Source organism: Scyliorhinus canicula, chromosome 12, assembly GCF_902713615.1.
Source record: "Scyliorhinus canicula chromosome 12, sScyCan1.1, whole genome shotgun sequence".
NCBI classification, from domain to species: domain Eukaryota; kingdom Metazoa; phylum Chordata; class Chondrichthyes; order Carcharhiniformes; family Scyliorhinidae; genus Scyliorhinus; species Scyliorhinus canicula.
In genome coordinates, this window is record NC_052157.1 from 111,227,890 (window position 1) to 111,244,461 (window position 16,572).

Below are 16,572 nucleotides of genomic sequence, written 5' to 3' on the forward strand. Positions count from 1 at the left end.
CACCCTCTCCGTATTCACTGCCCAGTACTAGATTAGGAGGTTTGGCAGAGTATCCTAGGACTTTTTTTCTGCCCAGATAAAGGCCACGATCAGTTTATCAACCCTGGTGAAGAAGGATTTGGGGATGATGATCGGGAGGGATCTGAATAGGAAGAGGAACCTTGGCAGTACGTTCATTTTTATCGTCTGCAATCTTCCCGCCAGGGAGAGCGGGAGTGAGTCCCATCTCTCCAGGTCCCTCTTCACCTCCTCCACCCGTCTGGACAGGTTCCACTTATGGAGCTACGTCCAGTTGGGGACTATCTGGATCCCCAGGTAACTGAACTTGGATTGGACCAGTTTGAATGGTGGCGTCTCCAGCTTTTTTCCTCCTTCTCGATGGTTCAGTGGGATGATTTTGCTCTTGCTCAGGCTAAGTTTGTAACCCGAGAAGGCTTCAAACTCCCTCAGGAGTTCTGTTATCTTGCCCTTGCTGGCCAGGGGGTTCAACTCGTAGAGTAGGTCATCCGCATAGAGTGAAACACTGTGCTTCCTGCCTCCTCTCTGATTGCCTGTCCACCCCTTCGCTGATTGAATGGCTCAATTGCCAGTGCGAATAGCAGCGGGGACCACAGGCTTCCCTGCCTCGTGCCTCGACAAAGAATATTTATCATCAGGTGCTGAATTTCTTGATTTGTTTTTTTATTTTTATAAATTTAGAGTATCCAATTCATTTTTTCTAATTAAGGGGCAATTTAGCCTGGCCAATCCACCTAGCCTGCACATCTTTGGGTTGTGGGGGTGAAACCTACGCAAACACGGGGAGAATGTGCAAACTCCACACGGACAGTGACCCAGAGCCGGGATCGAACCTGGGACCTCAGTGCCGTGAGACAGCAGGGCTATCCCACTGTGCCACCGTGCTGCTCTGAATTTCTTGATATTAGTTATACTGTAGTCATGAAGATATACTGTAGTCACACTGTTGTTGAGCCAGAATCCTCCAATATTCATCAGCAGAGGAAGCTACTGTATATGCAAGTTTCCTGGGTTAATTGATTAAAATATGAATGGGGTGTAAGTAATGTGGAAACCAGGGTAAGCTGTTGAAATGGATATAATAATAGTTTAATTGAATAAGCAGCCTCCTGTCTTGCACCCAACCCTGGGAATCAGGCAGTTAAGTTGCTGCAGATATTTTCTCTTTCAGTTCTGCTGGAGTCAGGGTAATGGTTGTGTTACTGGGCTAGTATTGCAGAGGCCTTAACAAATGCTCCAGAGATATGAATTCAAATCCTACTGGCCGGTGGAATTCGAATTCAATTCATTAAGAAAATCAAACCACGAAAAGAAAGGAAGAATAAACCACATGAATCACCTGACACAACCCAGAGTGGCTCAGTAGAACTCCTCGTGCCCGAGCTGGCTGAGACTTTCTGTTGGAGTGGACCTTCATCTCGAGATGAGAACACCCACAAGAGGGTAAACCCTTAATTGACCTCTCCTACCGCTCATAGCTACATTAATCTGTCCATTACAATATCGGTAGTAGTGACCACCACACACTCCTTGTGCGGGTGATGACCTGTCTTCACACGGAACACACTGTCCATCATGCGTGGCACTACCACAGTGCTAAATGGGAGAGGTTCAGAACAAATTTAGCAATGCGTAATGGGACATCCATGTGTGGGCCATTAACAGCAGCAGAATTGTATACACCATAATCTGTAAACGCATGGCCTGGCATCTCCCCTGCTCTAGTATTACCATTAAGATGGAGGGTAATCCCTGGTTCAATTATGTGTAGAAGAGCAGCCACAGGTATACCTAAAAACGTGGCGCCTGTGACATTATACAAATGTACAAAATGTGAAGAGTTATCATAGAATCACAGAATCATAGAATTTACAGTGCAGAAGGAGGCCATTCAGCCCATCGAGTCCTCACTGGCCCTTGGAAAGAGCAGCCCACTTAAGCCCACACCTCCACCCTATCCCCGTAGCCCAGCTAGCCACTAGAGGGAGCTAAGGAACAGTACTATAAATTGCACTGGCTCTTAGATTTCTGGGAGAGACGAGAGAGTCCAGGAGAATAGAGTAGAAGAGATAGAAGATGGTTAGGCATAGGAGACACCAGTTGTATTTGAGAGTTCTGTAGTTAGAGATAGCATAGTTTAATATAGTAATCTTATTTTAGGAATACATACAAATCTTATTTAGTAGTGTTAATAAGATACAACACCAGTCTGCATGTATGTAAAATAACAGTGGCCGCATGTTATGAACAGCGCTAAGTGATCTCACAACCAACAGATCAGAGCAAAGTTCTACAGTCCTGCCAGATCCAGTTGGGAATGGCAATAGGCCATTAAACAACTCACTGGAGGAGGATTCTCAACAAATATCCCCATCCTCAATGATGTGGAAGAGCCTAATATGAGTGCAAAAAATAAGGCTGAAGCATTCATGGGTGATCCATCTCGACCTCTACCAGAGAAACCCAACATCACAGATCGCCGTCTTCAGCCAATTCGATTCACTCCACGTGATAAAGAGATGGTTCTGCACACGACGAGTATTGACAGGAGTGCTGAAGACGTGCTCCAAAATCAGATCTCCGGACATCACTGCAGGGGTTCTTTAGGGAGTACGCTCAGTGCAGCCATCTAACAACTGCTTCGATGACCTTTACTCCAGCACAAGTGCAGGTGTCTACTGATGATTGCACAGTGGTCAGTCCATTCCTAATTCCTCAACTACTAAGGCAGTCCATGCCCGCATGCAGCAAGACCTGAACAATATTCAACCTTGTGCAGGCAGATGACAAGTAACTTACATGCCATACAGGTGCCAGGGAATGACTATCTCCAACAAAAGAGAGTCTATCCTCCTCCATTTTATGTTCAATGGCATTAATATGTTCAAATCCCTAACCATCACCAAACTGATAGACACCCCGACCAGAAATTTCACTGGAAAGGCCACATAAATATAGTGATGACAATAGAATTCCTGACTCCCAAAGCTAGTCCACCATCAGGAGGAGGGTGGATTTACTCTTTACTTGCCTGGGTGAGTGCAGCTCCAAAAGCACTCAGGAGCTCGACAGCTGACATCCGGTGGCAGCTATGGAGTGAGTGGTCGCACATTTGGTGGTTCCCGCTCAAGGTGGATTTTTTTGGTCCTTCCTCACCGAATGTTGCGGTGTTTGAGGGTAAAAAGGTGCGTGAGTACCCAGGGAAGGTGATACTCCTCTGGTGAGGTTGGTGTATGGATCAGCGGACGAGGAGTGCCACAAGGAAGAGAGAGCAGTTACAACACAAATGTTTTTGTGGTACGACACAGGTGTAGATGGTGGAGGGCAAGCCCTCCCCTCCCAGTGATCGATGAAGCAGCTGGTGGAGTTCCTAAATGGCAAAGTCAGCAGCAGAGGAAGGAGGCCTTAGAGGATTTGGCCATTGTGGTGGAGCCGCTTAGGGCGGCGATCAAACGGGTGGAGCAGAGGCAGGGGGTTGAGGGCCTGGTGATACAGAAGGTGGTGGGGCATGAGGATCAGTTGACCTCACTGGAGGCAGAGAAGGGGATAGTGATGAGCTGCCAGAAGAGGCTGAAAGAGAAGCTGGAGGACCTTGAGAACCACTCCAGGACACAGAATTTGAGGATCGTCAGGATGCCCAAAGGTACGGAGGGCATCAAGTTTGTGGGGAGCATGTTGGAGAAGCTGATGGGGGAGGGGGCTTTTGACCGGCCCCTCGAGATGGATCGGGCACACAGGGAGCTCAGGAGGCTCAAGTGGGGGAGCCACTGAGGACGATGGTGGTGAGGCTCCATTGGTTCCTGGATAAAGAGAAGACCTTGAGGTATGCGAGGCAGACCTGGGAGGGGAGTGACCTACGGATTTACCAGAACCTGGGTGCGGAGCTGGCCAAGGGGTGGGCCGGGTATAATCGGATGAAGGCCACCCTCTACAAGAAGGGGTTGAAGTTCAGGGTTTTGTACCCTGCACGCTTGTGGATGATGCATTAAAAGCTGGAATTTTATTTTGACTCGCCAGAGGAGACAATGGACTTTATGAGAGACCATCGACTGGGAGAAGTTCTGTGTAAATTGTGGGGCATATTGGGTGGATTGGGTAAGGCTATGATGGGGGAGCGTTGATGGTGAGTGTGTCTTTTGTTTCTCTTTGTTTGTTAACGGTTGGGAGCGGGGTGGACTATGAAGGTTAGGGAGGGTTGGGAACGGGGTGGATTATGAGGGTGAGGGAGGGTTGGGAACGGGGCAGATTATGAGGGTGAGGGAGGGTTGGGAACGGGGTGGACTATGAGGGTGAGGGAGGATTGGGAATGGGGTGGACTATGAGGGTGAGGGAGGGTTGGGAATGGGGTGGACTATGAGGGTGAGGGAGGGTTGGGAGCGGGGTGGACTATGAAGGTGAAGGAGGGTTGGGAACGGGGTGGACTATGAAGGTGAGGGAGGGTTAGGAATGGGGTGGACTATGAGGGTGAGGGAGGGTTGGGAGCGGGGTGGACTATGAGGGTGAGAGGGTTGGGAATGGGGTGGACTATGAGGGTGAGGGAAAGTCAGAGACCTGGGGTAGAGGCCACCATGCTAACTGGGTGGGCTGGTTACTGGGGATGAATTGGGTGTTTGTCAGGAGGAAGGTGTGGGGAGAGAAATTGGGTCGGTTCTTTGTTTAGTTGAGGAGGGTTGCTGACGTGAGTGATTGGTGTGGCGCAGTCAGGAAGGGAGAAATAGCGGTGGACATCTAGGGTGGGCCTGGAGAGATGCGTGATGTCGGCTGGGGGCTGGTTTAGAAAGGGGTAGAGCCCGCTGACCAGGCTGGTCACGTGGAATGTGTGAAGATTGAATGGGCCGGTTAAGCAGTTGCGAGTTTTTGTGTACTTGAGGCGCTTATAGGCGGAGGGTGCGTTCTTGCAGGAGATGCACCTGAAGTTGGGGGAAATCAGACAGGGCTGAGGAAGGGATGGGTAAACAGGTGTTCCACTAGGGCTTGGACATGAAGACGAGGGGGTGGCGGTGTTGAGGTGGGGAGCATTGTGGCCAATCCGGGAGGTAGATATGTGATGATTGGTGGGAAGTGGGAGAAGATGCCGGTGATCCTGGTGAAGTGTATGCCTTGAATTGGGACGATGTGGACTTTATGAGGCTGGTGTTAGGGAGGATCGTGGACCTGGACACGCATAGGCTGGTTATAGGGTCTGGGATACGGTTTGGACCGGTCGAGTCCTAAGTCGTCAAGAGTGTTGGCAGTGCCTAGGGAGTTGACGGGGTTCATGGTCAAATGGGGGGGGGGTGCATCCATGGAGATTTGGGATGCAGAGAGCAAAGGAGTTCTCATATCCTCACATGTGCACCGGGTGTTCTCCCAGATCGACTTTCATGTGATGGTTAAGGCGCTGCTAGTGGGGTTGGTCAACTCATACTCGCCGATTGTGGTTTGCAATCACACGCCACTGGATGGATTTGCAGGTGGGAATGAGGGCAGATTTCAAGAAGTGGAATGTGTTGTCGCTGTCACTGGCTGGGCGGGTGCAGACGGTGAAATGATGGTGCTGCCCAGTTTTGTATTCCAGAATCTCCCTATCTCCAAGTCCTTTTTCAGGAGGATGAACGGGATACTTTTAGAGTTTGTGTGGGTGGGGAAGACCCGGCGGGTGATGTGGGTGTTCCTGGAGAGGGGAGCGAGTTGGGGGGGCTGGCGTTGCCGAATTTGATGAATTATTGGGCAGCGAATATTGCAACGCCCAGGAAATAGGTGGTGGAGGAGGATCGGTGTGGGAGTCGATGGAGGCAGTGTCATGTAGGGGGATGTGTTAAACAAAGAAAAGTACAGCACAGGAACAGGCCCTTCGGCCCTCCACGTCCATGCCGACCATGCTGCCCATCTAAACTAAAATCTTCTACACTTCCGGGGTCTGTATCCCTCTTCCCATCCTATTCATGTATTTGTCAAGATGCCCCTTAAATGTCACTATCGTCCCTGCTTCCACCACCTCCTCCGGCAGCCAGTTCCAGGCATCCACTATCCTCTGTGTTTGAGGGCACTTGTTGGCATCCCTTCCGTTCTTGCCGGTCAGGTGCTCCCTGAGCCCAGTGGTAGTTTTGGCATTCTGGGTGTGGAACCAGTGTAGACAACATTTCAGGTTGGAGGGCATGTTGTTGTGAGCGGCAATATGGCAGCATGGTAGCACAGTGGTTTGCATTGTTGCTTCAAGTGTCCCAGGTTCGATTCTTGCTTGGGTCAGTGTCTGGGCAGAGTCTGCACGTTCCCCCCGTGTCGATGTGGGTTTCTTCCGGTGCTCCGGTTTCCTCCCACAAGTCTCGAAAGACGTGCTGTTAGGTGAATTGGACATTTTGAATTCTCCCTCTGTGTACCCAGCCAGGCGCTGGAATGTGGCGACTAGGGGATTTTCACAGTAACTTAATTGCAATGTTCATGTAAGCCCACCTGTGACAATAATAAAGATTATTATGTCAAAACCATAGGTTTTTGCCGGTGACGTTCCAGGGGTGGCGGCAGGTGGGGATAGAGTAATTTAGGGACTTATTTGTAGGAGGCAAGTTCGTGGGGCTGGAGTAGATGGAGGAATTGAATGAGTTGCCCAAAGGGAATGGTTTTAGATACCTGCGGCGTTCTGGTGGTGGAGATTAAATGTAGATGGGAGAGGAGGTGCGGTTGGGATGTGGAAAGAGGCCTTGTAGAGGGTGAACAGGTGAACACATCCTCATCGTGCGCAAGGTTGAGGATTGTGGGTAAAATTAGGAAGGCGGGGTGCTGGTATCGGGGGAGGTTGGGGATTTGTGGTTTCTGTTCATGTTGATGTTAAAGTCTACTGTTATTTTCATGGATATATGTAAAAACCTTGAATAAAAATATTTTTTAAGAATAAGCTGGACAGCTGCCATCCCATCCACCAACTTCACCATTCACTCCCTCCATTACTGCCAAAAGGCAGCAGTGTGCACCATCTACAAGACGCACTGCAGCAACTCGCCAAGGCTTCTGTGACTACTTCTCCCAAAGACTCCACCTCTACCACCCAGGAGAAAGGAAGCCCGTGTATGGGAATATCATCACCAGCAAGGTTTCTGCAAGTTACACACCATCCTAACGTGGAAATATATCGCCATTCCTTTATTAGCGCTGGGTCAAAAGTCCTACTCAACAGCTCTTGCAGGAGCACAGTGGTTTCAAGAACGCAATTTCCCATCAAACCTCTCAAGGGGTAAGTAAATAAGGGTGGCACAGTGGCCCGTTGTTTCACAGCGCCAGTGACCTGGGCTTAATTCCAACCTTGGGTAACTGTGTAGAGTTTGCATGTTCCCCCGGTGTCTGCATGGGTTTCCTCCGGGTTATTCCCACAGTTCAAAGATGTGCAACTTAGGTGGATTAGCTATGCTGAATTGCCTCTTAGTGCCCAAAGGTTATTGGTGGGCGGGGGGGAGGGGGTTGTGCAAAGGTCAGGGTGCTCTTTCAGAGGGTTCATGCAGACTCAATGGACCAAATGGCCTCCTTCAGCACTGCTGGAATGCTATGATTCTATGAAATGCCAGCCTTGCCAGGGATGCCTGTAAAATACTGGGCAGGAGACAGAAACAATACAACCGTAAACTTTTTCCTCTTGTTTTACTGTTGCTGTTTATATGTTTGAATGCTTTGAAAGTTTTTGCTCTTATTTACCTTTATTTAAATTTCTCAATAAGCTTCATGAGCGGCCTCTCAATTTTTGAGATATTTCCAGATAGCAGGTAATTAAATCTAGAGGCTGGATAAAAGTACAATTATCAAGGACATAATTTACATTTTAATAGCACCAGACTCAACTTTCCTTCTTGTGACAATTTATTGATAATTATTCACTATATTCAATACCATAAATACACAGGCATTTTCTGTACACTAATAACTCTGTAATAACTAGCAGTCTTCAACAACAAAATTAAAAAATCACCTTCTATCATCACACCAGGAAATTCTGGACCAATCAGGAGACTCATTTAAATTTGCAAACGAGCAAGTTATTAAAACATCACTTCATGTGAAGAGGGCGAAAGTCCCAAGTTCTCCGTTTATTTGTTTCTGAACATAAAACTTCAATTATTTTGAATTGCATTTAATCAGGAATTCATTATATTTTTTTAAACTTCTAGGGATCATTTCTATAATTTTTTGTTAAAACTCATGACGTGTTCCAAAGTCAGTCTCAATGATTTAAGCTATTCAGAAAAATGAACATCTTTAGATATCAGATGTGTTTTCTTTATTAGTTAAAAGATGGGAATCGTGTTATTCACACAAAAAAAAATCAATTCTGTTCAATTTAGCCACCCTTATCTTCGTGCTAGAAGGAATGAACTTTTTAAACAGTGTGTTCCTTGTATTAAGGGTTCGCGTCTTTCACTCGAGGAAAGCGAAGACTGGCCATAGCCTGTCTTTAGAGCCTTGCCTACTGCAAGGGTAATTCCACAACACGGCAATTGCCTTTGCAGCTGTACCCCAGGGGTTTCACTGCTTCCAATGGCTTTTAAGCTCCCAATCCAGCAGTTATAAAGACCTACCCTGTCATGGAGTACTCAATGTCATGCGTCGACGGGGGTCAGGCGGCTTGTTGGAGGATGGGAATTGAAACCTCAGGAAGTGCTCGAACTGTGTCTCGATGTACTATCAAGAGCTGACTCAACATTAAGCCACAAAGGTGACACTGCAAGCTGGCAAATGTCAGGTGGTCTCTGTGTAAATGGGCGCAGCAGTTTACGTGGTCCAGAAAGGTGAATCTACACATCATGAGTCTGGAATAGCATTTGGGTCACTGTGGTGCTGTGGTAATGATTGCATGAACAGGTTGCTTTAGATTCCCATTCCAAATCGGCTATTTCTATTGAGCAGGTAATTCCTCCAGGGCCTACACAATAGATGGCTAGAGACTCTATAATTCTGATCTGTGTGCAGGAGCTTCAGGTGAAATGGGTAGCACCAACATTGAAAAAATACTGCAATTTCAATTCCAAAAAAATTAAATGAATGGTATTTAAACAGAATCTCTTTTTAGTATTATCTGGAATGAAAACCATTGTTCCTCTCACGATACACACAGGATGAGGATTAATATTCAAATACCTGGAATGCAGAACAAACTGCGGTTTCAGTAGGAAAATGGGCAGCCTCTGATTGTCAAATACAGAAATAGTTATCATCCATTCTTATAAAAGATTAAAATTCTGAAATTATTGTACTATGCTTGTATTAAACTTGTAGTAAATAAATGTTTCTCTACATTCCAAGAGTTAAAAATTGTTCTCGTTTGTGTAGGTGGGTTGGGATTTCCATTCGTTTCCCCTCAAGTCTTCCACGATCAACCATTTGCCACTTGCTGGAAAGAAAAAGCAGACTCAAACCAGCAGAGGGCACTGCTGACCAAGTGGCTGGTCGCTGTGAGGCAGCTGACCCGGCTGCCATCTTTAACATCAGTTCAGCCAATGAAAGTCCCCTTATTCAAAATCCATTCAAGCCCACCTGAACAACTTAATTGTTAAGTTTTTTTTTCCCAGGCAGTCCCTTCTTTCCAACATCAATCAGAGGTCCTTCACTCCACTCTCCAATTTGCAAGCGTTGCTAAGAGGGGCCCTTCTCCCAGGGTTTTTTATTTTACTTCCAAAAGCAGAATGATTGGAGTTTATGTCTAGTTGCATTTGGATCTCAGGGATAGTGCTACATAACCACTCATTAATAATCGCCACCTCAGAAGATTAAGCTGAACTGGCTTAGATGCGGAAGCTTTCTTCTTTCCCATCGATATGCTTGAGACGAAGATACACATCTGTTCCGATGCCTTGCATAGACTGAATGGAGAGTGATCCCCCCAGGTATTCGGCGTAAGCACGGGAGGTGGGCAGGCCAAAGCCAAACCTGAGCAAACAACAGAAAGGACAGCTTTATTACTGCAGCCTGGTCAGAGAATCCATCAGGGACAATGCATTAACCAAATGATTCCATGAAGTGACCCTGCCCATCAGTTCACAGTGTTTCTCCATTGTTCATTCTGAATATATCAGAATAGAAACTCGGATTATTCCACAATCTCACTTTTCCAGTAATCTCCATTTAACCACGTTTCAATATCGACTTATTTGCTGACTAAAACGATCATTGTACATTTGCCAACTGACATCAGTCTGTTTTGTGTTAACGGCTAATCTGGAAACCTCAGGGGCTAATGGCAACAAAATTGGTCGAAAATGCATCTAAGTGTGGTTATCTCAGTACTTAGAATAATAGAATCTTAGAATTTACAGAGCAGAAGGAGGCCATTCGGCCCGAGTCTGCACCCTATCCCTGTAACCCCACCTAACCTATTTGGACACTACGGGCAATTTATCGTGGCCAATCCACCTCACCTGCACATATTTGGACTGTGGGAGGAAACCGGAGCACCTGGAGGAAACCCATGAAACACGGGGAGAAAGTGCAGACTCCGCACAGACAGTGACCTAAGCCGGGAATCAAACCGGGGAGCCCATAGCTGTGAAACAACTGTGCTAACCACCATGCTACCGTACTGTGCACTGATGGAGCCGGCCTCATTAATTCCAAAAATACACAGATTTCACAACACAGAAACAGGCACCAGGTGAGCCTCCTCCAACCCCTTCTTCACCTCACTCCATCTTTCCAATCCTCTCCCCCTCATTTACTTATCTAGAATTTCCCCTAAAATGCATCCAAACAATTTATTTTAGCCACATTCTGCATTCTAACTGAAAATTTATTAAGAATTCCCTATTGGATTTATTAGTGATCATCTTATATTTATGGCTTCTAGTTTCATCCTCCTCAAGTAGAAACTACTTCTTTGTCTAATTTATCAAATTCTTTCATAATCTCAAAGATCTCAATCAGGTCACCCATTTATCTTCTCTTTTTCAGAGGGAGAGAAGTTGTCATTCCTGATCGATATAACCTCTCTCATTTAGTGCTTTTACACAACTGTAAGACCCAGCCAATGAAGTACTTTCAAAGTTTATGTGTCTTTGTAATGTAGGAAACTCAACAGCCAATTTGTGCACAGCAAGATCCCACATACAGCAATCTGATAATCTGTTTGTAGCGATGCCAATTTTTAGTGACCCTGGTTTGAAGCATTGGTTAGGACACTGGGGAAAACTCTCTTGCTCTTCTCCAAATCATGCTATGAGATCTTCGGCATCCACCTCGGAGGCAGACTGGGCCTTGGTTCAATGTCTCATCCGAATAATTGACAATCTTGCATTCCCTGTACTGTACAGAAATAAAGTAAAAACATAGCAGAGTACGTTGTGTGCAAAAACGTGTATCCCAACACCATACACCACATGCACTGTCACTGCACACCGGCACCATGCCCAACATAATGTACTGTCCCTGCCGCACGGCACACATTGGCATCACCGTACTAAATGCTGCCTCGACAGCTATGGGGTCACTTCCACTGTTGGGGTCACTTGGCGGTGCCAACAGTGCTGCTGTGGCACCCTGCAGTTTTGACAGAGAGAGGCTTCTCAAAGGCAATGAGGAACAGGTAACCAAACGCTGGCCTTGCCAGAGGCACTTACATCCCATGAAAGAATAAAAGACACCACGAGTCAGGAAAGGCCAGGGTTGGAAGAGTTTTCTCCAATGCCCCCAAATGGAGAATTCCCTCGAGGAACTTTTTTTAAATATAAATTTAGAATAGTAGATTCATTTTTTCCAATTAAGGGGCAATTTAGCACGGCCAATCGACCTAGCCTGCACATCTTTGGGATGTGGGGACGAAACCCACGAAAACACGGGGAGAATGTGCAAACTCCACACGGACAGTGACCCAGAGCTGGGATCGAACCTGGGACCTCGGCGCCGTGAGGCAGCAGGGCTAACCCACTGCACCACCGCGCTGCGCTCCCTTGAGGACCTTTGATAGGAATCTCCCTCAATGGAGCACTGGGTTGAGCAAGTGCCCTCTTGGGCAAAGTTCCTGGAAAAACTAAGGAACATCCCTAAACCCCTCCGCACCCCGAGACACTTTTCAAAAATCTTACCCAGATGGTTTCTCACACCTCAATTGGAATTTGGGCTACAGGTTGCAGAGGGAATAAGCCCAGAGGATCAGTGACCCCCCCCATCCGCCCGCTATCCCCACCCCCAGGACCTTTGACTCGGCTGTACCGATTACATAAGAGTTAAGAGTGTCTAGATTCTCTCTTGGCTGTTTCAATTACTTAATTCAAATCATTGGAGAATTCAATGACCTGCAAGACCGATTTCCAATTATTTTTTTAAATTATAAATTTAGAGTAAAAATTCATTTTTTCCAATTAAGGGGCAATTTAGCGTGGCCAATCCACCACGCTTGCACATCTTTGGGTTGTGGGGGTGAAACCCACGCAAACACAGGGAGAATGTGCCGGGATCGAACCTGTGACCTCGGCGCCGTGAGGCAGCAGTGCTAACCCACTGCGCCACCGTGCTGCCCTTCCGATTTCCAATTATTGCCGTACATTTAAGGTGAAGGAATTCGGATGATTCACTGTTGACAGATGTTTTTACTATTCCCGCAACATCCTTCTGAAACAGAAGTTATTTAAAAAAATATGGTTTTGGTGACGAGACAGAATTGGAAGTTCCATCGCTCTGTCAGAACCACTCCTGTTTTGCTCAGACTATCAATCGTAAAATGACTTCTCCAGTTCTTTGCCTTTCCCATACCTCCTGGGGAGCAGTGTTTGTTACTGGGTCATGGTGCCAAGGATGGGAATCACTCTTCCCTTTGCACAGTTCAGCTGTTCAGCAGTCAGTTGATGGGACATTGCAACAAACTGGGATCTTGTTCTCACCCAACGGCAAGGTAGCAAGTAAGAGGTCAAGAGATTGCAATCAGGCACAGGAATTCTGGCAGGTTCCGCCACCTGACCCAATATTCCCCGGCTGGGGTAAATGGTCAGTGGCTAGTTAACTCAACAAAAAACAATGGGATCAAAATTTGAGTGCATTTGTCACATCAAGTATTAAAAATAGACAATGACAGGGCAGCACGCTGTCACAGTGGTTAGCTCTGCAGCCTCACGGCGCCGAGATCCCAGGTTCGATCCCGGCTCTGGGTCACTGTCCGTGTGGAGTTTGCACATTCTCCCAGTGTTTGCGTGGGTTTCACCCCCACAACCCAAAGATGTGCAGGGTAGGTGGATTGGCCACGCTAAATTGACCCTTAATTGGAAAAAATGAATTGGGTAATCTAAAATTTATTTTAAATAAACAAAACAAAAATAGACATTGCTGAGATAGACAAGGGACCTGGGTACGGACTGGGATGGTCCCTTCAAATTGAATTGCATATTCATACATTTTGGACATATTGAGCTTAACTTTATTACGTTTTGAGCCCAAGATGTGATAGTTGGCAACTCCTTGCAGTCTCCTGCAATCAAATCAAATGATTTGAAAACAATTTCCGAGGAGTTTTATTTCAATGTGATTTGGAGTGAATGATCTTGATCCACAGGGGATCATTTGAATATGAATGTGAACATGGAGAAACTAAAGATGGAGTAGGAGTGATAGAAATTGTAAAGCTTGTATACGATAGGGATAAGTGAACATCTATTGGACAATACAATCAGGGCTGACCAATATAACTCTAAGTGGGGATACTCCCAATCGGCCACTCTAGATTTGGTGGAGGGTGTGTGGCAAGCCCAGAAAAATGGCAGATAAATTGACGAGAATCATCAGGTAAATCCAACCCCATGAACCCGATCTTCATGGTGAACCTGAGCTTTATGGTGAACCAGATTGTGGCAGCAGAGAGGGGTTTGTGTTACCCAGATTATTGAAATTAGAGCCAAAAGGGTTCAGGAAATTACACTGAAGAGCTTAACGTTGGCTGACACAAATTCAGATAAATCTTATATTCAGCAACTGACAAACTAAAATGCTGCAGCTCGATTCTGGGTGTTAAGGTACATGGAACCAAGATGGGCAAAGGGAGTAAGGGGAGAGAGTAGTGCAGTGGCATTGTCACTGGATGAGGAATTCAGAAACTCAGGGTAATCCTCCAGCGACCAGGGTTCAAAAGTCAAATGAAAACCATGAAGCTATTGTCGATTGTTGTAAAAACCCATCTGGTTCATTAATGTCCTTCACGGAAGGAAATCTGTTGACTTAATCCAGGGTCACAGCGATGTGGTTGACTCTTAAATGCCCTCCGAGTGGCAAATTAGAGATGGGGAATAAATTCTGGCCCAGCCCGCGACACTGATATCCCATGTGTGATTATAAAGAAAATATAATGATATAGATCAGAACAGGTTCGAGGGGCTGAATAGCCTCCATCTGTACTTACTGTAAGCCACATCTCTGTCAGTGTAATTTGACCTTCAATTCTTTATTGAATTACAAGTAGGACCTCGAAAACTGGCTAGGGTTACCACTGCAGAACGTTGGAAGGTTTTTCTGGCCCAGGCTCCCATTATTGTCCCTTTCATTCCTTACCCATGCATCGGTCCCGACTGTGGGCCACTGTTGACCATGTGGCCATAAAAGGTGTTCATTCTGTCATCCTGCGAGCTCTCCTCGGCTGTGGTGAAGTGGTAGTCTGTCACTTTGTCAACGATACCGTGAGGAATTCCCCCTCCGCGGTCCGAGACCCTACAGTAAAAATGACAGACCACGACCTGCATTACAATCTACTGCCTCAGCATCCTCACTCCTCAGCCAGCTGTCCGCCTGTGCCCTGCAAAGCACGTTCGAGGAAATGCCAATCCTGATAATATTTCATTCCAGCCCATTTCCTCAACGAGGACCATCCCGAGGGGGGAAAGGTTTGGCCAGAGCTGGGGATTTTAATCACCAAAATCAATGTGAAAAGGTAAACTCCGTTGATCAATAATTTCAGGCATGATTGATTAAAAGTTCAGGATTGTTATCAATCACTTGTATGACCAGTTTTGGTAGTTCAGATCCAAGTGATTATTTAAATATAAAAGCTAAGGGTCTGTAAAACCAATATCTTTTGCTGCAAAAGTAATACATTCTGGTTAAGGGAGATGGAATGTGAGACATATTCAGATAATCTAGAATTTCAACCATCTTAAAGAATACACTATATCCATAACAACATAGGAAATAGGAGAAGCAGGCCATTCTGCCCCTTGAGCCTGCTCCACCATTCAATAAGATCATGGGTGGTCGGTTTGTGTTTCAAGTTCCACATTCCCATCTACTCCCAATAACCTTTGATTCCATTACCTGACGAGAATCTATCTACCTCTACTTTAAAGAAATATTTAATGATCCCGCTTCCACCCCCTTCTGAGACAGAGTTCCAAAGTCGCACAACAAAATAGTCTCCTCGTCTCTGTCCTAAAAGGGTGACCCCCTAATTTAAAAACAGTGCCCCCTAGTTCTGGACTCACCCTCGAGACGACACATCCTTTCCACATCCACCTAGCCAAGACTATTCAGGATTTTATTTAGTTCAATCGCATCACCTCTCGCTCTTCTAAACTCCAGTGGGAACAGAGTTGGGAAATGGAAGACATGGTGCATGTGGGGCAATCCATATTAAACAAGTCAATTACCACCCAGAATCAACCTTACTCCAACTATCAATAAAAGGGATGGAAGGAGTCATCAATAGTGCCAATCTGCTCACTGACACTAAGCTGGGTTCTACCAGAATCTAGGGCACCAGATAACGTTGTTATAGAAGGGATTGTCTGTCCTCAACAACAAGGCAGCACATCACAAGCACAAGTATAAATGAAGTCAACTGGGGTCAAAGAGAAACCCTAATAAGTGCTACCAGTGATGGAACTCAAAACAACCTATGGAATTACGATGCAAAATGATAAAGATTTAAGAATAATCCAACACCATATCTTAGCCTTTGAATTCAGACAGTGTAAGGACCCCAGTCTCATGATCAATACGCTATTTCACTCTGTTGTATAATTTTTTGTATTTTATGCTGAAAAATGACTGATTGTAAAATTTGCATCAATTCAGCCCTTGTTCAGGATACATAGATTTTAAACAAATAAACTTTTGATTGAAAACCCTCCAGTGAAGACACAGGAAGATGGTGGTGTTTGTTACAGGCCAGGTTATACAAGCATTCCTACCAAAGTTCCTCAGGAAAGTGCACTTGGCTTAACCATGTTCAGCTGTTTCATCAATGACCTTCCCTCCAGAGGTGGGTCTATTCAGCGGGAATCCGACAGTGGTTAGCACATTCGCAACTCGGCTCATGCCAGACAGACTCGAGCAAGGCCGGCTTTGAGCTGCCAGGAGCCAGGTAACAGGCACACCGTGTGACTGCGGGGGTAATGATCAAGAATAAAAGAATGCTCCGTCATCTAGTGCTAACTTCCAACATTTCCATGTCTGGGGCACCGTGAAGGGCTCCTGACTGACCAGAGGTTTAAACTGAATCTGTCAGATTAACACCTTGAGAAAGCCACGGCAATGCGCAGCCCAACCATTCCTCTTGTCCAATAACAAAACACTACCTACAGAGAATACAATGAAATACTTGCCAGTCATCTGGATGGGTACAGC

At 46.1% G+C, this 16,572-nt stretch overlaps 1 protein-coding gene across 3 annotated transcripts in view; it reads right to left on the reverse strand.

The window, feature by feature from the left end:
- Positions 1-7,826: 7,826 nt before the first annotated feature.
- The window catches only part of bckdk (branched chain ketoacid dehydrogenase kinase), an 80,304-nt gene continuing 71,558 nt past the window's right edge, over positions 7,827-16,572 (reverse strand). For 2 of the 3 annotated variants that reach the window (XM_038813746.1, XM_038813745.1), the window contains 2 exons: positions 14,506-14,661; positions 7,827-9,909 (listed from right to left, as the gene is read on the reverse strand). In XM_038813746.1, coding sequence (XP_038669674.1) covers positions 9,765-9,909; positions 14,506-14,661 — 301 coding nt within the window. In that variant the 3' untranslated portion in view covers positions 7,827-9,764. The remainder of the gene's footprint in view (positions 9,910-14,505; positions 14,662-16,572) is intronic. The other variant, XM_038813748.1, reaches the window with a different exon arrangement.